The sequence below is a fragment of the Panthera onca genome, chromosome B2 (genome assembly GCF_046562875.1).
Source record: "Panthera onca isolate mPanOnc1 chromosome B2, mPanOnc1 haplotype 2, whole genome shotgun sequence".
NCBI lineage: Eukaryota > Metazoa > Chordata > Mammalia > Carnivora > Felidae > Panthera > Panthera onca.
Window position 1 is genome coordinate 80,047,901 of NC_138343.1, and position 20,828 is coordinate 80,068,728.

The 20,828-nt window shown below is 39.0% G+C and overlaps 1 protein-coding gene across 1 annotated transcript in view; it reads right to left on the reverse strand.

Annotated features, from left to right (window-relative positions):
- The window catches only part of MDN1 (midasin AAA ATPase 1), a 174,336-nt gene that overhangs the window by 52,208 nt on the left and 101,300 nt on the right, over positions 1-20,828 (reverse strand). The window contains exons 44-59 of the mRNA XM_078447133.2: positions 18,818-18,977; positions 17,874-17,990; positions 16,428-16,636; positions 12,963-13,111; positions 12,386-12,597; positions 11,837-12,057; positions 10,601-10,714; positions 8,813-8,945; positions 7,537-7,652; positions 6,647-6,780; positions 5,497-5,654; positions 5,157-5,277; positions 4,605-4,815; positions 4,022-4,253; positions 3,553-3,679; positions 2,281-2,451 (exon numbers count right to left, since the gene is read on the reverse strand). Of these exons, the coding sequence (XP_078303259.2) occupies positions 2,281-2,451; positions 3,553-3,679; positions 4,022-4,253; positions 4,605-4,815; positions 5,157-5,277; positions 5,497-5,654; positions 6,647-6,780; positions 7,537-7,652; positions 8,813-8,945; positions 10,601-10,714; positions 11,837-12,057; positions 12,386-12,597; positions 12,963-13,111; positions 16,428-16,636; positions 17,874-17,990; positions 18,818-18,977 (2,585 nt within the window). The remainder of the gene's footprint in view (positions 1-2,280; positions 2,452-3,552; positions 3,680-4,021; positions 4,254-4,604; positions 4,816-5,156; positions 5,278-5,496; positions 5,655-6,646; positions 6,781-7,536; positions 7,653-8,812; positions 8,946-10,600; positions 10,715-11,836; positions 12,058-12,385; positions 12,598-12,962; positions 13,112-16,427; positions 16,637-17,873; positions 17,991-18,817; positions 18,978-20,828) is intronic.

Consider the following 20,828-nt stretch of genomic DNA (forward strand, 5'->3'; position numbering starts at 1 on the left):
AAAACTTCAGAGAAGAAAATATACATGTGCAAAGATGTCTAATCTCAAAAATAATCACAGGACTACAAATTCAAATGGTATTTTTTAAATTGAATAATTGGTAATAATTAAAAATGTTGCTAACATCTAGTGTGCCAAAGATATAAGAAACCGGTTCTTGTAAACATACGAATAAGTAAAATTGTGCTCTAGTCCTAAGTTCTCCTGTGGTCATCCAGAACTTTGCGACCTCCCTCTTTATGAGCTCCTAGCATGTTTAAAAAAGTAAAAAAACACACCCTAATGTTTATGGCAGCATTATCAACAATAGCCAAATATTGGAAAGAGCCCAAATGTCCACCGACTGATTAATGGATAAAGATGTGGGGTGTGTGTGTGTGTGTGTGTGTGTGTGTGTGTGTGTACACCTACATACACATATCCATGCACACAATGGAATATTACTCAACCATAAAAAAGAATGAAATCTTGCCATTTGCAATGATATTGATGGAGCCAGACAGTATTATGCGAAGCGAAATAAGTCAGAGAGAGACAAATACCATATGATTTCACTCATACGTGAAATTCAAGGAACAAAACAAATGAACATGGATGGGGGTGTGTATGAAAAAGAGTTAAACCAAGAAACAGATTCTAGAGAACAAACTGAAGGTTACTGGAGGGGTTAGGGGGGTGGGGAGAAGGGGGGCATTTTCTGTGAGGAGCACTGGGTGCGATATGCAAGTCATGAAGCACTAAATTCTACACCTGAAACTAATAAAATATTACACTGAATGTTAACTAACTGGAATCCAAATAAAAACCAGGAAAGAAAAAAAAAGTAAAAACAAAAACCACCTGCCCAGACATTCTCAGAATAGCCATGAATCTCTTTAACTATGCAGACATTCTAACCAATGATTAAATTCCAGTTCTTGTAACATATCCACAGAAATACTAAGAGAAAGAGACAAAGATTTATGCAAGAGTAGTTGATGCAGTTATGCTTGCTATAGGAAGGAAGAAATAAAGGCAAGAAACCTCAACATTTATGAATAAGCAAGTGATCAAATAAATTCCAGCAACTAGAACAATGGAATACCTTAAAAAGAATAAGCTGGAATGATATGTTTCCATGACATGTGAACAGAGAAAGTGATCTTATTTTTGTTTATGTATACATTTAATGCAAAATACATGTAAACAGAAGCAAAGAGGAGTTATTTCTGCAGAATTCTGATATATATACAGAGATAGAGAGAAAGAGAGGGAGAGGGTGAGGGAGGGAGAAGAGGGAGACAGAGAAAGTGAGAGCACACATGAGCGCTGACCCTTGAACAACGCAGGGGTTAGGGGTACTAACTCCCTCCCATACAATAAAAAATCCATGTATTTAACAGTTAACTCCCCCAAACTTAACCATGTACATTACAGTAGAACAAGACACCACAGGTCTTCTCATCCTCACCCAAAGTTAGCAAAGTTGGATCCTAGAGTGACGTTCACTACGTGCTTCTCTACCCAAGAGTGCAGAATCTCCTTCCAAGTATAGTCCAGAGAAAGGCAAAGAACCACAGACAGCACCCACCCTGCAGTCCCCTCTGCCACCAAGAATCCTGCCCTAATGTTTTCCTGAATTCCTTATCCCAGGAGGGAGGCAGGTTCTTATTCTGTGGTCCTGGGCCAACTCTGGCCAGTGACTGGCCCTGCCAACCCCCCACCTCTGCCCTGCCTGGCTCCTTCACACCTCTCTCAGTTCAATACCATAGGTAGTGGGATAAGGAGTGCCAGAATCAGGTGATAGCCCTGTTGTCACAGCCTTCCTGCATCCTTCCTCCATCTTCCTTTTGCATCTAGTCATTTGGCAACTTCTACCTTACTTTTTAGTCACAATATAAAATACTTATTTATCGGAAAAAAGTCCACGTGTAAGTAATCCCATGCAGTTCAAACCTGGTGTTAAGTAAGGGTCAACTGCATATATACATACGTATACACACATACATACACATTTCCATACTGTTAAAATATTTTGTAACTAGGAAAAATGGTATTTTAATTAGAGAAGAAAATGAAGACCTTTTAAAGGAAACTTTTTTTTTTTACTTTAATTCAGAATTTCCCAAATGATTTAAGACAGAATCTTTCTTTTGAAGGTATACTTCTTAACTTCCTGCAGAAAACAAAATATTGCCATCACTTATTTAGTCACTGCTCTGTCCTAGGAATAAATGTTTGTTGCTAGATCAAGAAATTTTTTCCACTATCAAATATTTTTATGACTTTATGCCAACAAACCTTCAATGTGGAGTCCAAAAGGGACTTGGGCATCTCCCTCTGCTGTACACCAGGCAGAGGGCTCCACATTAGCCAGTACTCTGGATTTGTAGTAACAGTACTGCTCCAGAAAGACATAAATGTGGAATTAAATAAGTCAGACCACAAGGAAATAATTTCTTCAGTAGACACCTAGAGATAAATAGATAAGAGCATATTTGAGAAAAATCCATAAATCAAGTTATGAGGTCTCTCTTTTAGAAGACTTATCTAAAATTAACATGGGTTTAAAGATATTAATTCTAATGTTGCTGATTTTCTGCCACCCGGTCATCTTGGTTAAGTCATTTATCCTGTTTATAATTTTATAAAACGGAGATCTGCCTTTAGAAGGTAAATGAGAAAATACAAGTGAATCAAACAATTATAATGTACCAGCAAAACAGATAAATGAATAAAACATCATTAGAATATTAAGTAATGAACGGTACTTGGGTGGCTCAGTCGGTTGAGCATCTGACTCTTGACTTCGGCTCAGGTAATGATCTCACAGTTCGTGGGTTCAAGCTTTCAATGAACCCACCTCAAGCACTGACAGTGCGAAGCCTGCTTGGGATTCTCTCTCTACCTCCCTCTCTGCCCCTATCCCGCTCTTTCTGTCTCTCTCTCTCAAAATAAACATTAAGTAATGAAGTTGACTATAGTTTGCCACCATTCATATTCAATAGCTATTCTTGGAGGAGAGAGTAAAACACTCTCATGATATATTTTTACATAAACAATAAAAAATAAATATTTTAGCCTCATTTAACTGGAAACCAAATAGAATGATTCTGTGATAAGAGGTGAGAAATACCCAGGTAATTACTGCAAATGACATTCAAAATTTTCCCTTTTGAAAGTTAATTAAGATAAGACTAGAGTTTACAACATGGGATTGCAAAATTTTTATTTTATTTAATTTATTTATTTTTTAAACATTTTTTTTTAAATCTTTACTTATTTTTGAGAGAGAGACACAGCGTGAGCAGGGGAGGAACAGAGAGAGGAGACACAGAATCCAAAGCAGGCTCCAGGCTCCAAGCTGTCAGCACAGAGCCCGACGCAGGGCTTGAACCCACGAACTGCGAGATCATCACCTGACCTGAGCCGAAGTCAGACACTTAGCCACTCAGGCACCCCGGGATTGCAAAATTAAATAAATAAACCATTCTGCAACCAGTCTGCCACAGAAAGTCTAATTGGCTTATAGTATAAAGAAGGCTTATTTCCCTTTTTGATTTTGGTTTTTACCTTCTGATGGTGCAGTAAGTACCAAAAGGCTTGAAGCTCTTGTGGAGCAATTGGTGTGTGCTTAAGACAAAATAGGATGTGAGGACTTCTCTCCTGATCTGTCTGGGGTTGCTGATTTTTGCTGGACCTGTTCCAAAAATAAAGAGAAAGAGAGGATGCACTATAGGCTATCAATAAACTGCTAAAAATCTGTTATGTATGGGAAGATGGAACACACAAAACTTACAGTGCATTTACTGAAACACAAAGAAGCAATTCTGCTGGAAAAATACCTAGTAACTTATAGAGGTAGAGTCAAAACAGGCAAAGAATCTTCAAGAAGTTACAGCTTTCCAAAGTGGCAACTGACTTCTCTCTGTTTCAGTAAGACCATTCCCCTTTAAGACAAGTCTATGCTTTGTTTCACACGTAGCATACGTAGAATAACCTAACAACAACAAAAAAATCTCCCCTGAGGAAAATGGCTTACCTTCTCAGGCAAGCTTGTGTCATAAAATCAGCTGTCACTTTGTACTGCCAAAGCAGAGCCAGGTACTCCATTGCAGGCCACAACTGAACACTCCTGGTGAGTTGGATTAAGGAGGTAAAGTCTGGTTGGAACAGGGAGGAAGCTTCATTGTGCTTTTTCTCCAGAAAACCAAGTGAAATTCCTTTGGCTTTTAGTTCTAAACAGTGAGCATTCACAAGATCCTTCAGCTCATCTGGACAAAAAGACACAAGTGATATTACAGAATAATGGTCAGTAGTATAGGCTCAGATTCCCAACCACTAGTTACATAACTGTGAGCTTAGCCTGAGCTTGAGTTTTACACCTGTGAAATGATATTATTATTACCTGCACAATTCTAATGACAGAATTAAACAGTATATATAAAGTTCAGTTCTATGCCTGACGCTTATTTAACGACAGTTATAGTATACCAAAAAAAAAAGGAAAAGAAAAAAGAAACAGAAAAAAAGAAAATCTATGTGAAAAACTTAAAATTTTTTGGCTGCAGAGCAGCAGATACTTTTAGAGCAACTGTTAGCAGGATAACTCTAAAGCAGATTACCTGGGTTGACATCTTCCAGAATATTAGCTCTGAGGACCAGCCCCCACGCCTGCAAGAGACTTTTCTTTAAAGTCCATTTAGAAGCAACCACTTGGAGACGATTAATGTCTTCCCACCATCCACTTTCCCCAAGGGCAGGCATCCACTCCCTCATGGCAAGTGCTTTGTTAAGTACTTTCAATTGAGAAAAACACTCTACCACCAGCTTGTTCTGAAACAACAAAACCCAGCAGAATCTATTACAGAGGAGAAATGCAGATTTTAGCAGCCTATTCATGTCTCAAAAAATTTTAAATATTTCCACAATTCTTCTAGAAAACATAAGGTTTGTCTATTGTTGCTCTCAGGAGATTTTACAGTAATCAAATTAAAACTCTATCCAGACTTAATACTCTCAAGAATAAACAAAAATGTTAACACTTAACAAATCAATTAAGAGTATTCAGCAAACATTTATGAGTCTAGATGAATGGCAGTTCCCATGTTACAGAACTCCAGATTTGAGCATAAGAGCTCAAATCTTTGTGTTTGCTACATGTTTCCAAGTTGTACCTTAAAAGGAAATGGCCGTCCCAGGAACTTTTGCAACTTCTTTACACCAGTGAAGCCGCCAGTTGGGCTCCCCAAGCAATTCTGAATATGTTCTGAGACAGTCTGAACCTCTTTGTAGTATCTGTAAAGAAGGGAAAAGGCGCAGAGGGATGTAAGAAAAGGGGGAAGTGCTGGATAGTAAGAGACATCATTTAACATTTTGTATTTGATTTCCATTCACCAAAAGGCCATGGGAATAAGCCAAAATAAAGCAAGAAGAAAGTTTCAATTCCAAACCCTCTTCTCTTTATCATCATCAGTACTGTAGATATTGAGTTATTACTCCAAATAGGAGTCTTACTTGTCTTCATGGTTCATTAGGAGTTGAGGGATCTGACGGACCAGATGTTTTAAAACCCAGTGCCAATGAAGGGCGAGCAGGGCCAGGCCTGAGGCATCCACTTTTACTGTGTCAGCTATGGTCCAAAACCGGTCCCGCCACCGCAGGGAATCCAAGATCTAAAAACAGAGCAAACCACGCTCACACAAACCTCTCAGTAAGACACAGATTTCAATTGTTAATCAATACTCAACACACCCATGAAAGGTGTAGCATTCAGTTGAAATATTTTTAGGGACATTAAAGCAGTCAGAGAAGACAAAGATTCTCCCCCCAAGTACTTAAAGTTCAGAACTATTTCCTTAGGGAAAATGGAATTATTGAGTCACATGGTAAGTGTACATATAGTTTTATTAAAAAACTGCCAACTTTTCTTATAAAGCAGCTGCATTCCAACCAGCAGCACAGGCGAATTCCAGTTGTTCTGTTTCCTTGCCAATACTTGCTACTGTTAGTGATTTTAACTTTAGCCATTTTGGTGCATGGCACCTCACTTACATTTCTTTGATAACTAATGATGTTGGAATTTTTGAAGTTCTTACTGGGCATTCATGTATCTTCTGAGAAGTATCTATTCAAATTATCTCACTCATTTAAAAAGTTGGGTGGTGTTATTAGTTTGCTTGTATAATTTATGGTATCTATAATCTAGAATTATACTTTTATGTAATTTACATACAAACAAAATACAGCCCAATTTTCAAGTTTCTCCCAGTGTTTTCATTTTCTTAAAGGTATCTATTAAGAAAGTTTTTTGGGGAGACTCTTAAATAGGGAGAACAAATTTAGGGTGGGAGCAAGGGAGAAGAAGGAAATACAAAAGAATATGAAGAAAGGCTCAAGGATATTGTATATGTTCATTATCGTGGTAATGGCTTCCAAGGTGTGTACATGTCAAAACATAAAATTGTACACTTCAAATATATGCTCTTCATGATAGGTCAGTTGTATACTCATTAAGCTTTAAAATATGTATATATATATTTAAAACTGTTAAGAACTAAATTTCTCAAATAATATTGGACATATAACAACATTGTAGTTTATCTCACCCTTAAGAGTCTTAAACATTTGTCTTGGCACAAAAATTAATATAGATACATTTCCTCACCTCCATGACACTGACATCAGACACCATCCCCTGGGAGGACTGTACCCAGAGCAGGATTAGTGCATCACCAAGTTCAAAAAAAGCAGCAAGATTGACCACAATTTCATGGGGCAGGCTGTGATAGCTCTCTGGATCTTAGAGTTGACATAAATAAGAACATTCCATCAGATTTAAATTCATCTCTAGATATTTTCAAACTCAACAGTAATATGAACTTAACTGCATCTCCAGTACGGTCAATTTTGAAAGGTCACAATTGAAAGCAAATTCTTAGCCTACCATTATCATATTAAGCATAACTGATCAGGTATGTACACCTATAGATGTTTATAACCTCTTACTGAAAAATGGAAATTATAGAGCATTAATGCATATTTTATACAAGTACTTCTTTAAATATAAAACAAGATGTGTATATATGTGTGAATGGATGAAGAGCACAGACAGGTGAGAAGATACAAATCAATGTACTATTAACAATAACGGCTTCAAAGGCAGACTTCTATCTTTTCAATTAAAAAAAATAAAGGATGAAGAAAGAACCTGTAACCAAATACTTAGCAGCATGAACTTTTTGAGCCAACATCTAGATTTCAAACTCTAGCTCTGTTACTTGCTAGAGATGTGACCTTGAGCATCTCTGTGCCTCCCTTTTCTCTTTCACAGCATGGGACCTACACCACATAAGGTTGCTATAAAAAGTAAATGAAATCAAAGACATGTAAAAAGCAGTTAGGTGTTACTACTGAATAAGGGGATGTGTTTAAAATCAGTCCAGCAAATCAAAAGGAAATTAGTGAAATGGCAGCAGCTGCTCAAGGTCTCTTCACTTTAGAGACATTATGTGATCAGATGCATTAACTCAAGAATACAAAAGGGAAACCTCTCACCTTTATGGAATTCAAAGGACATTCTCAAAACACTATTTCTTAACTTTTTGCCACCAACAGAAACCAAATTTGCTTCAGTAAATATCCGTTTTTCCCGGTCAAGATATATGATTGTCCTGAAATGAGATTTAATAACATAATAAATAGTACTGGTTATTGGTGAATACTACTTTGCAATCACATCCTCTACCTGCTGAAATCTTGAGAACATCAATCTCCTTCAACCTGCCATTCCTCTCCAGCCCCTGAAAATTCTGGACTAGAGACATGGAGGTGTAGTGATGACAACTGAGTTGGTGGTAGCACGGGGCAGAAGACAGATGGCCTGGAAAAGCTCCACCTAGGAAGACTGCCAGGCCTCACTCTTGCTCTGCCATGATCTGACAAACTGCACTGTGAACTCTTAAAAGTGGCCATCATAAAATTAATCTCTGGTGTTAGAAGTTACCAGGGAAGGAACAAGGGGAGGGGAGACAAGGGGGCCTTTGAGGTGCTAGTTCACATCACACGCATGAGTTCACTTTGTGAAAATTCATCAAAACCAAATATGCTCATTATTAATAACAGTGTACTTTACTGTAATGCACATTATACCTCATCATAAAATTATTTTTAAAAACCTATTACATTAACACTGATGGCTAATTAAAAAAATACTCTGACTCTTGAGAACAAACAGAGGGCTGCTGGAGGGGTTGTGGGAGGGGGGATGGGCTAAATGGGTAAGGGGCATTAAGGAATCTACTCCTGAAATCATTGTTGCACTAACTTGGATGTAAATAAAAAATAAATTATTTAATTGAAAAAAATACTCTGGCCATTACATTAAATGTGAGAAAAGACCGGCTTATATCACAATTAAGTAAATTTATATGTTGAGTGTGTGTGTAAGCATGCAGGGGCTACGTATCTCTGCAGCATTTGAGGATGGAAAATGATGTGGACACAACACTGAGGATAGGACCTACGAGAAAATGAGCACGTGAAAATGGGAGGAGCTGCCAAGAATCATGAACAGAAAACAATAGAAACATAACTACCCTATGATAAAGGATTATTTGCAACATAAACACAACATTAAAGTTAAGCTAGTACCTCTTAAAGCATCTTGTTAAATTATTAAGAACTTGCAAAATTTATAGGCATTTTGACATCAGAGTCAGAATTACTTCACTGAGCACGGAGCATGATGTGACAGAGTTTAGAAAAGGCATGATTTGTGAAGCTATGGTGTACAGTGAGGCAAACAGTACCCAGAATAGCAGGCTTCACCTACTTGTTTGCAACAGACTCTAAAAGGGCAAAGAGCTGCTCAGGCTGATCGGTTTGTGGGTCAAAGTCCATCGAATTTCTAATGATGTCCAAAGCCTGTATATTCCACCGGGGGTCCAAAGGGATCACAAATTCATCTGGTTTAAGAAACAAAAAACGAAATTTTGGAATTAAACTCCTTGCCTAGCAAATTTCAGTTGAAGATTTTTCTTGGTCCTAATTTGATCACATTGAGTCCTGATGGGGAAGACAAAGAACAGGAAAATGTTGGTTTCAGCCCATAATACTAGAAAAGTAAGGTTCAACTGCTTCTACACTATTTCCTTTCTAAATGCAAAATTTCTACTAATCCTGAAAATTCATTCTGCTTTAGGACGAAGGTAGTTCCTGTTACAACATAAACATTATGACCAATACATTCACCTGCTCAGGTCCCACAGTGGGTCAGAAAAGAATCCATGAGCTTAATCACCCAATCTGTGCTCATTAACCGCAAAAAAACTAACTTACATGGTGGAAAAATGAATGAATATATTTCTCATTGTTTGCTTTCAGTAAGAAAAACAACTCAAGATTATTTTGCTTAAAAGCCAAAAACCATTTCTTTACAATAACAGAATATGGTGTTTGCTGCTACCTCACACTTCTTTGGCTTAAACTTGACACTTCTTTTGTAAAGCAGCAGTGCTCAGATCTGACCCCTTTCCAGAGGTTGTGAGAACCCAGGGAAGGGAGGTAAGACAAAACAACGGTAACATTACGTTGAAGATGGCTAGGTAGGTCAGTGGAGCACAAGGTTTAACGGTATCCACCATACGGTAGACTAACAAATGCCTACTGTGAACAGCAAAGTACATGAAAGAGGGAGCGCATGTTCCAAAGTCCAGGAAGACTACACAATCCAGAGCTACACATTTGAAAAGGAAGACAAAGGCATACCTAGTATGTTCCAATAATAGGCAAATGATATCTGCTGAAAAGGGAACCTGCTATTCTACTCTGGAACTGTGTTCCCAATAACCAAAAATCCCACATACTTGGGAAGCCATGATTTAGTTCAGCCACAACATGACCACTACGGTAGTTTTCCCTGTTTGTTTTCTTCCCAACATTTACCTTGTTAACCTTTAGCGTAGATAAGGTAATTGGTTTAGCACAAAAGCATCATATTTTCTTCTAAACCAAATGGCAATGGTATGTTTTGGTCAGAATCAAATGAAGATGGGGTGGGAAATTAAAAGCCTGGTTCTGTCAAAATGTCCCTAATTTCCTTATTCTTTTTAAGAGAGAGAAAGACATGCGCACGCGTGCAGCAGGGGCAGAGAGAGGGAGAGAGAATCCCAAGCAGGCCCCTGCACTGTCGGCGCAGAGCCCGATGCTGGTCTTGAACCCACGAACTTCAAGATCATGACCTGAACTGAAACCAAGAGTCGGATGCTTAACTGACTGAGCCACCCAGGTGCCCCTAATTCCCGTATTTTTCAAACACAGGCAATGAGTATGAATGATGGGTCCCAAATGAACAAGCCAGTTGTGGCTGAGTTGGGACCAGAGACCAGTCTTCCACTCCTGTGTTCTACCTTCTATGCTTGTATATCATCATCCTCTTTCAAAGACTAAAGGATACAATGGATAGTTTCTAACAAAGAAGAGGAATTTGCATCTGGATACTTTGAGTCTTCTAAATATTACTGTTATCACAGTGGTAGTTCCGTCAGGTCTTTTTCCATGAACTCAATGGAGCAATTTCCTAAACTATGCTGAGAACTCAAAATCAAATCTCGTGCAGTACCTGTTATATTTGGTTGTAATATTTTGATGACATTACTGACCCCAGCTGAGAGAGAATTTGAGTAAAAATTCCTAAGTGATGCAGCACTGGCTTCCAAATGAATCTGTATTGATTCTGTGGAGGAAGGAGAAGCAAATGTTAATATCTAAAGTAGGGCTGTCCAGGTAAACTTTTTGCGATGATGGAAAGAAACATCCTATAGTTGCACTGTCAGAGTAGCCACTAGTCACACGTTAGTAAGCACTTGAAATGTGGTCAGTACAACTAAGGACTGGATTAAAAAAAATTTTTTTTAATGTTTATTTATTTTTGAGAAAGAGCGAGCATGAGCAGGGGAGGGGCAGAGAGAGGGAGACATAGAATCTGAAGCAGGCTCCAGGCTCTGAGTTGTCAACATAGAGCCTGACATGGGGCTCAAACCCATGAACAGAGATCATGACCTGAGCTGAAGTCAGATGCTTAACCGAATGAGCCACCCAGGCACCCCAAAGGACCGGATTTTAGATTTTATTTCATTTTAATTAACTCATATTTACATTTTAGTAGCCATCTGTGGCTAGTAGCTCTCATATAGGACAATGCAGATAAGAATTTATAAATTCTCTATACATTTGTAGACAGATCACATATACCATACAATATACACATCTTCTGGCTAATTTCTCATGGATAGAAAGGTTCATATAAACACAGTTACTTTAGGCAACAAGCTGTACCAACAAATTCCATGCTCTGTACTTTGCAACCCATGCAATGTTGTTACTGTTGGATTTTTCCTCTTAAAATGAAAGAAGTACAAAGAAATTAAGCATGAAAAATTAGAGCACTGGAATGAAAACACAAGTCCCTTATGCACTTTTAGGGGAAATGAATTGACCAAAAGCAACCTTTCCCAGACAGTAATGTTGTGCAGCAATAGTACAGAAGCATGTTCAAAAAATAAATAGTAACATAATATAGTACATTTTCTTTTTGGATTTGATAGGTGGAAAGATACTGAAATGAATTACATGGGAGCAAAGTTTCTCTTAGGACACATCTAAGAGCAGATATGTTCCTTAATTTTTTAACAGTTATACAAACAGAAATACCAGGTCACAAATTTCTTGCTAGGAGATCTTCCAGATATAATTTTAACAGTGTCCTCACAGAATAACACAGCTGCTGAGGCACAAAAATAGGGTAGGGGTAAATATATTCACTTATTACATATACAAAGTAAGCTTTTTGACTCACCAAGCCCCTGTGGTATATTCTTGGCTAAATGATAAAGCCATTTAACTCTGAGCACCCAATCTTGATTGGTTGCTCTTTCTATAAGCAATTTAACAGCCATGGCCAGAACATCTGGTTCATCAATCCAGTAAGTAGCCACTTCGATTGAACTGAATTTCAAGCTCTCAGGGTTAGAGGACTGCATAATTTTCTCCAAGTCTGGTAAGGTAAGAGGCTGAATCCTGAAATTAATTAGAACAGCAAGGCAAAGTCAGTACTAGAATGAACTTACATTTTATATTTCAAAGAACTAGGTAAATAACTTTGCAAACAATGGATCAAAGAGGTAATGGGGAAAAGATTAAGTCCCCTTCAAAGGAGGACAAGTAAAACATTATGAAGTGAATAATAAATAGGAAGGAATATTGCAACGAACAAGGAAACTATGACAGCTGAGTGATAAATGACCACACAACATTCTGGTCAGACATGCTTTGTCATGACCATTATCATTTAAAAAAAAAAAAAAGCCAAGATGCCAGAGAGATACAACCTCAAGGCTCCACTAACCTGGCCCAGCTGCTGGTTTTCATGCTCATCCTGTTAAGGCAATATACTAAGACTTGTCCATCACTTCGGACTCTAGAGAGGTGAGAATCTTCTGTAGCAAAGATTGCTGAGGGCAGAGAATCTGGCCACAGGCCCATGGCAAGGATGGAGTTACCCCAGGTTTCATGGGCTCGTAGAGAAAAAATATGTTTCTCCAGTAAAGCCTGCACAAGCTGGTAGGAGATAAAAACACGTGGTATACAAGCAACAACATGTAAGCGCTAATACCAAAAACTAGCAGAGTAATAATAGTTTTCCAGGCCCCGGTAGTTGTTGTCATATCGTAACATACACATCCTTCAATTTTCAACATTACAGGGTAAATTCCACTTTTTCTAATGATAGCTAAGTTTCCAAGAAGTAAATATTGTATTTAACCTATTTACCAGAAAATTACTTGGGATACCAGATCTCTACTAGAAAGTAACTAAAGCAGTCCACTCTCAGTTCATTAAAGTTATCATTAATAGAATTTCCTCCACCTAAATAACATAAGAGTGTTATAACTTAGAAAGCTATTTGCAACATTTCACAGTACCTTTTGGTTTGCTGGTGAATGCTGGGAGCGGACATATGCTTCCCAGCATACTTCAGAAAAGGCTGTGTCTAAACTCAGCCCTCGCTGTAGGCACTGCACAATGAGTAAGGCTGTCTGAATTAAAGTTGAAATAGATGATGTTGGAGAACCTATAAAGGAAAACATATTGCCATCTATGAGCAACAGATTCTGCAAAATCTCCAATGAAAACAAATAAATTCAACTTCACATCAAGCTTCGTTCTACTCAAATTCACCCAGACACTTATTTTAGAAAGGCATCTAAGTGGATATTAGTGTCTCACTAGCACACAATGGACTTGTAGGAACGTTTATATTCCTTCCCTAACCTGCGTCCCTCCCTCTTTTTCTGTCAGAAGCACAGTGCAGGAAAGCAACAATTACAAGTATGACAAAGCCTGATCACACATATCCTTAAACCTAAAGTTGACACACAATGAAGGTACCAGAAAGAGCATGGCCTCATGAAGAACCAAGCACTTTAAAATCCAACAGAACTACTTTCAATTCTCACCTATCATTATTAACTGTTATGCTCTGATGAGTTATTCAACCTCTCTGAGCCCTATCTATAAAATGAAAACATGCCCTGAAGAACTAATGTGAAGAAGACTAAAAAAGCAACTGACATTGTACCTAACACATAATGGTCACTCAATAAGGAGTATCATCATTTTTCAGCATTATCTTTGTTATTATTCTTGCCTACTCCTGTGTATTTGGACATTTAAAAGAAGTAACACCTGGCTGTTTTGAATAAGTCAAAGTTCCCTCTTTATTCTACCTTCAAAAGATTCAATGACCATCCTGAAGATAAGGACAAACTTTACATTAATGTCTAAAGCAGTATTCCTCAAAGAATGGGTCTCTGAATGAATCCATCAGAATTACCTGGGAAACTTCTTTAAAATACTAATTTCTGTGCTTCACTCAGACTTGCTGAACCCACTCCCTTAGGGCGAAGTAGGATACCACCATATCTACATTTTTAAAGACTTTTCAGGTAATTTCTATTTGTATGTACACTAAATTTAAAAACCTCTAGACTAGGGGAGCCTGTGTGGCTCAGTCACTTGAGTGTCCAACTTTGGCTCACGGTTCATGAATTTGAGGCCTCCCCCCCACCTCGGTCCCCCCATAGGGCTCACTGCTGTCAGTGCAGAGCCCACTTCAGATCTTCTGCTCCTCTCTCTCTACCCCTCCCGCATTCATGCTTTCTCTCTCAAAAATAAACATTAAAAAAAAAAAAAAAAAAAAAAAAACCTTCTAGACTAGCAATTAAATGGAATAACACATTAATCTCTTTTTTATTGATTTTTTTTTAATGTTTGTTTATTTTTGAGAGAGACAGAGCGAGAGCAGGGGAGGGGCAGAGAGAGGGAGACACAGAATCCAAAGCAGGCTCCAGGCTCTCAGCTGTCAGCATAGAACCTCACGCGAGGCTTGAACTCATGAGCCATGAGATCATGGCCTGAGCCAAAGTCAGATGCCTAACTCACTGAGCCACCCAGGCACCCCAACACATGAATTTCTTTTTCTTTCTTTCTTTTCTTTCTTTCTTTCTTTCTTTCTTTTTTAATTTACATTCAAGTTAGTTATCATATAGTGCAACAATGATTTCAGGAGCAGATTCCTTAATGCCCCTTACCCATTTAGCCCATCCTCCCTCCCACAACCCCTCCAGTAACCATCTGTTTGTTCTCCATATTTAAGAATCTCTTATGTTTTGTCCACCTCCTTGTTTTTATATTATTTTTGCTTCCCTTCCCCTATGTTCATCTGTTTTGTCTCTTAAAGTCCTCATATCAGTGAAGTCATATGATATTTGTCTTTCTCTGACAGACTAATTTCGCTAAGCATAATACACTCTAGTTCCATCCACATTGTTGCAAATGGCAAGATTCCATTCATTTTGATTGCCGAGTAATAGTCCATTGTATATATATATACCACATCTTCTTTATCCATTCATCCATCGATGAACATTTGGGCTCTTTGCATACTTTGGTTATTGTTGATAATGCTGCTATAAACATTGGGATGCATGTGCCCCTTCGAAACAGCATATCTGTATCCCTTGGATAAATACCTGGTAGTGCAACTGCTGGGTCATAGGGTAGTTCTATTTTTAATTTTTGAGGAACCTCCATACTGTTTTCCAGAGTGACTGCACCAATTTGCATTCCCACCAGCAGTGCAAAAGAAATCCTCTTTCTCCGCATCCTCGCCAACATCTGTTGTTGCCTGAGTTGTTAAATGTTAGCCATTCTAACAGGTGTGTGGTGGTATCTCATTGTGGTTTTGATTTGTATTTCCCTAATGAGTGATGTTGAGCATTTCTTCATATGTCTGTTAGCCATCTGGATGTCTTCTTTGGAAAAGTGTCTATTCATGTCTTTTGCCCATTTCTTCACTGGATTATTTGTTTTTTGGGTATTGAGTTTGATAAGTTCTTTATAGATTTTGGATACTAACCTCTTATCTGATATTTCGTTTGTAAATATCTTCTTCCATTCCCAGCTGCCTTTGAGTTTTGCTGATTGTTTCCTTAACTGTGCATAGCTTTTTATTTTGATGAGTTCATTTTGATAGTTCATTTCTGCTTTTGTTTCCCTTGCCTCCAGAGACGTGTTGAGTAAGAAGTTGCTGTGGCCAAGGTCAAAGGTTTTTGCCTGCTTTCTCCTGGAGGATTTTGATGGCTTCCTGTCTTACATTGAGGTCTTTCACCCATTTTGAGTTTATTTTTGTGTGTGGTCTAAGAAAGTGGTCCAGGTTCATTTTTCTGCATGTTGCCGTCCAATTTTCCCAGCACTACTTGCTGAAGAGACTCTCTTTATTCCATTGGATATTCTTTCCTGCTTTGTCAAAGATTAGATGGCCATGCATTTGAGGGTCCATTTCTGGGTTTTCTCTTCTGTTCCACTGATGTGAGTGTCTGTTTTGTGCCAGAACCATACTGTCTTGATGATTACAGCTTTGTAATACAGCTTGAAGTCCGCATATGAATTTCTTAAATTTTTTTTTTTTTTTCAACGTTTTTTATTTATTTTTGGGACAGAGAGAGACAGAGCATGAACAGGGGAGGGGCAGAGAGAGAGGGAGACACAGAATCGGAAACAGGCTCCAGGCTCTGAGCCATCAGCCCAGAGCCTGACGCGGGGCTCGAACTCACGGACCGTGAGATCGTGACCTGGCTGAAGTCGGACGCTTAACCGACTGCGCCACCCAGGGGCCCCTTTTTTTTAAATTTTTTTTTTTCAACGTTTTTTATTTTTGGGACAGAGAGAGACAGAGCATGAACAGGGGAGGGGCAGAGAGAGAGGGAGACACAGAATCGGAAACAGGCTCCAGGCTCTGAGCCATCAGCCCAGAGCCTGACGCGGGGCCGCATATGAATTTCTATAAGAAGAAAACTCCACAGAGGCCTAGAAGTCAAGCACCTTACCTACAACAGTACTCTGGATCTCCATGTGTAGAGCCAAGAGGGTGTCACACACACTGTCCCCCACCAATCCAAGGCTGTGCAGGAGAACTTTCAGATCCAGGTTATCTGGGATGTTCCCATCCCCTTCTCCTGAAATGTAGATTTCAAGTCCACGATTCCTCATCGCTCGGGATATTTCTCCATGAACAGGATCCATCGAGAGAAAAAGTCTGGTAACACAGCAATCCAAAGGAAAAAAAAAATTAAAATCCCAGTTGCAACCAATGATGAGGCTGCTCAACAACAAGTGGTGAAGGCAGACCCTATATGGCTCCTCTTCAGGGAGCTTATCAAGAAGATCTCACTAACTCAAAGTCTGCTACTTTCATCTGTCTTCTATCTTGTAGTGCCAAAATGCATGAATACAGCAAAATCAGTGTCTCTAAACCTATTCACCTTAGAAACTAGTGTTTATCCAGTGCACCTTTAATGCTATCTGAGAACGTTAAAATTCTTACTTTCAGATATTTCCCAAATCAAATAGTGCTAATTCATCATTCTAACTCACCTACAGAGATCAGAAAAGGGAGCAGTGTGCTCTTCTGAAACAGTTATCTTCATATATTCAACATCTCTGCCTAGCTATCTAACATCTCCAAAACTAAACAGTGGATTCCCTGTTGACCTTCCCTACATCAAACAAGCTCCAGGGCACCTGGGTGGTTCAGTCACTTGAGCATCTGACATCAGCTCAGGTCATGATCTCATGGTTAAAGGGTTTGAGCCCCGTGTCAGGCTCTGTGCTGACAGCTCAGAGCCTGGAGCCTGCTTTGGATTCTATGTGTCTCTCTCTGCTCCTTCCCCACTCACAGTCTCTCTCTCTCTCTCTTTCTCTCTCAAAAATAAACAAACATAAAAACAAAACAAAACAACAATAACAAAACCCTGCTCCTTTGCCAGTCTTCCCTTTCTCAGTAAATGGCTCGCATATTTATCCAATTACTCAGGCCAAAAATTTAGGTAAAATCTTTGTTTCCTCTTTTTCTCAACCCACATGTCTGATCAGCAAATCCCAACTCACGTTACCCCAGTCTAAGCTACAGTATCTCTTGCTTGAACTATTGCAAAACCCTTAAGACCAGTCTCCCTGCTTCTACCCTTTACCACCAACCCACTACAAAGACCTCAGCTATTTTTTTATTATTTTTTTAAATTAAGCTTTGTGCCCAATGTGGGGGTTGAACTCACGACCCCCTGAACCAACTGAGCCATCCAAGTGCCCCCTCTTGTTTACTGAGAGTCTGGCAAATAGCAGAGCCTCCATAAATATTTAACTGAATCAATAAATGAGTGAACATATTTATGACTAAATGTATGAATATAATATGTAACAACGTCCTACTGAATGTCCACCTCCTCTATTGAGGTGGTCAGATTCTTAATCAGAAACTTAAGAGGCACAAATACCTGAAATTGGGATTTGGTGTTATGGTGGGAGTGGATCCATCTATCATTCCTCTTTCACTAAGAGTGAGAACACCTCCAGGTTCCAGCAAAGCATTCAAACGATCCAGGACTGATGGGCTGCATAGAGAAACGTCAAATTAAATGGTGGCAGACTGACATCTGCACGCATTCTACTTTCCTTACACAGGCTTCCCACTGATCCTGACCCATGTCCTCCTTCAGCATGGATCATTCCTCCACATAGAATTGTGCTCTCTCTCTCCCCATCTGCTCCCCTTTTCACTCCCCAAGGCACATTGCTCAGAGATTCATACACAGTAAATACCCAAAATACTGTTAAATAAATAAATGAAATTAAGGGAAATGGTTCCATGATTTTTAATTCTTTCCTCTTTCCCCTTCCATCTTCCCCACTTCCCAACATTATCAAATCAATTTAAAGGCAACTGGGTTTCAACTGAAAACATTCTGAAAAATGCTTCAGGTAGAGAAACCATCAGCCAACCTGGAGTGGCTTCTATTATGCTGTGTACTACGGTAGTTTTATGACGCCGTTTTCGTTATTTTAGAATCAAAGCAATACACTGATACACATTTTCTAATGTGTACCTTGTAAAAGATCCTCCATTTCAAAAACCTGTACTCAAGAATGACCCTAACAAAAGGATTTTTGATGTTAAATAAAAAGGTCTACCTCAAAAACTGGAAAAGTAAACAAATTTTGTTAGCCTTCAGTTCACCCCAAAACAGTCATACAGAGCTAAAATCTTGCAGCTAATGACCAACTACCTTTGTTCACCACAGGGATAAGACTATAGAAGATGACTGAGGATACATTTGAGGTTAAGAAAACAACAGGTTCAAAACCCAGAGCTTCCAACTGGGTTTCTACTTTGATAAGCATATCCCAAATTTCAATCCGGTGTTTAAGCAGAATGTCTTACTTGCAGAAGTTAACATTGTCCATCAAAAGCCAATCTCCAGACTTCAGAGCCCGAACCAACATGCTGTCAACCCATTCAAATGTGCCATGGCTGCGACCACTGGTGGATTGCAGAAGCTTCGCCCCAAAATTTCGGAATTCTTCCACAAGTTTGGCAAACTCTGAAATGTCACAGCCATAGCACTTAATGTCAAAGGAGGGCAATAAAAAGACAACAAAAGAAAAATGAACGAAACCCCCTAAGAGTTTATTAAAATAAAATAGGAAACTTCTGGTCCAAGTTTTTGAAGTTTCATAATAGAGTATATATAAGAAGAGGATTTTGTTTGTTTGTTTTTTAATTTGTTTAAACAAAACAGGTACGAAATTTAGGTCTGGTGGCAGAAAATACTTTTTAATGACTAGGTAGAGGTAACTCAAGGTTGACAGAGACGCAAATAATCTTTGTCATACCTTCTCACATGGCACAAGGAGAATAATGACTCCCATCTATTACTGCATTTTTACCAAATGAAAGGGCATTAAGTTGGCACAATGAAATCAAAGTCGTGAAGTCAAAAGTTTCTTTTATAATGACCATATCACATGATTATAGTAACAACTGGGTATTTACTTTCCTAGTGTTTTGTTTTTTTTTTTTTTAAATGTTTATTTTTGAGAGAGAGACAAAGCATGAGTGGAGGAGGGACAGGGAGCAAGGGAGACACAGAATCCGAAGCAGACTCCAGGTGCTGAGCTGTCAGCACAGAGCCTGACTTGTGAAATGCAAGATCATGACCTGGGCCAAAGTCGGATGCTTAACTGACTGAGCCACCCAGGCATCCATTGCCTAGTACTTTATTTCCCTGGAAACTGCCTTATGACCCTTGTTCATATCACAAAGTATTATGTATTGGACTCCTGCTTCTAGCCATGAGGAAATAATAAGGTTTAGACTTCAGCTCCACTGTTAACAATTTAAAAACTACACAAGATACACAAACAACTGCTTTCAGACACTGGAGAACAGACAGCAGAGCTCTGTGATACCTGGGGAAAGAAAGCCCTAAAATTGCCCTTGATTTCCACCTGGAAGGAATTTCTGGATTGCAAAGCAAGGAGAGGGAACTCCAATGTACCACAGAGGTCTCACTGATTTGAGGACAGACTGAAACTCAGGGAGGCCAAGCCAATCCAACTACGCTGAAGGGCAGAGTACTCAAGATGAAGGAGCTATTCAAAGAGCTCCAGAAATTTAGATAAGGGCCTCTGGAATCTTTGGCTAAATAAAAAAATCTGCATGTGCTTATAAATGGTGAAGCTCCACAAGGATGAGAACACTTGCAAGGAAAACCTGGGGAGCTATGAGTGGAACGATTCCCAGAGCTCACCCAAGACTGAGTATTACTCCAGTTCCCACCAGCAAAACTAAGGAGACCCCAGTGAATATACCAGCAATTCAGCAGAGATGCCGTGCAAGCTACACCTCAATAGGGAGGCTAACCCAGCCCTACAGTAAAGGTTACTCTGGAATGACCTTAAGAAGCTTGAGAAGATCAAACTGACCTTTCAAGATAGCAATGTAGGAAGATCCTGAACTCACCTCCTTCCATGGACACACTGAATTGATAGCTATCTACGGAACAATTTCCTCCAAAAGAACCCTAAAGTCTGGCTGAGTGATGACTATACATCAGACAAATGGGAAAAAAAAAAAAAAAAAAAAAAAAAAAAAAAACAAAAACCCAAAACACTGAAGCAGGGAAAAGTGGCTAGGAAATAATCTCGCCATAAACACTACCCCCCCCAGCATAGTGACCCACAACTGGAAAGGACCTGAAAACCCACAGCTTCTCCTTATGGAGCAAAAGGTTTGAATCCTACATCAAGAATCTCAACTTCTAAAACATGTACCTAAAAAGCAAGCCCTCAAAAATATCTATCTTCTAAAAGCAACAGAGTTTGGGGCACCTAGGTGGCTCAGTCAGTTAAGCGTCCAACTCCTGATTTCAGCTCAGGTTATGATCTCGTGG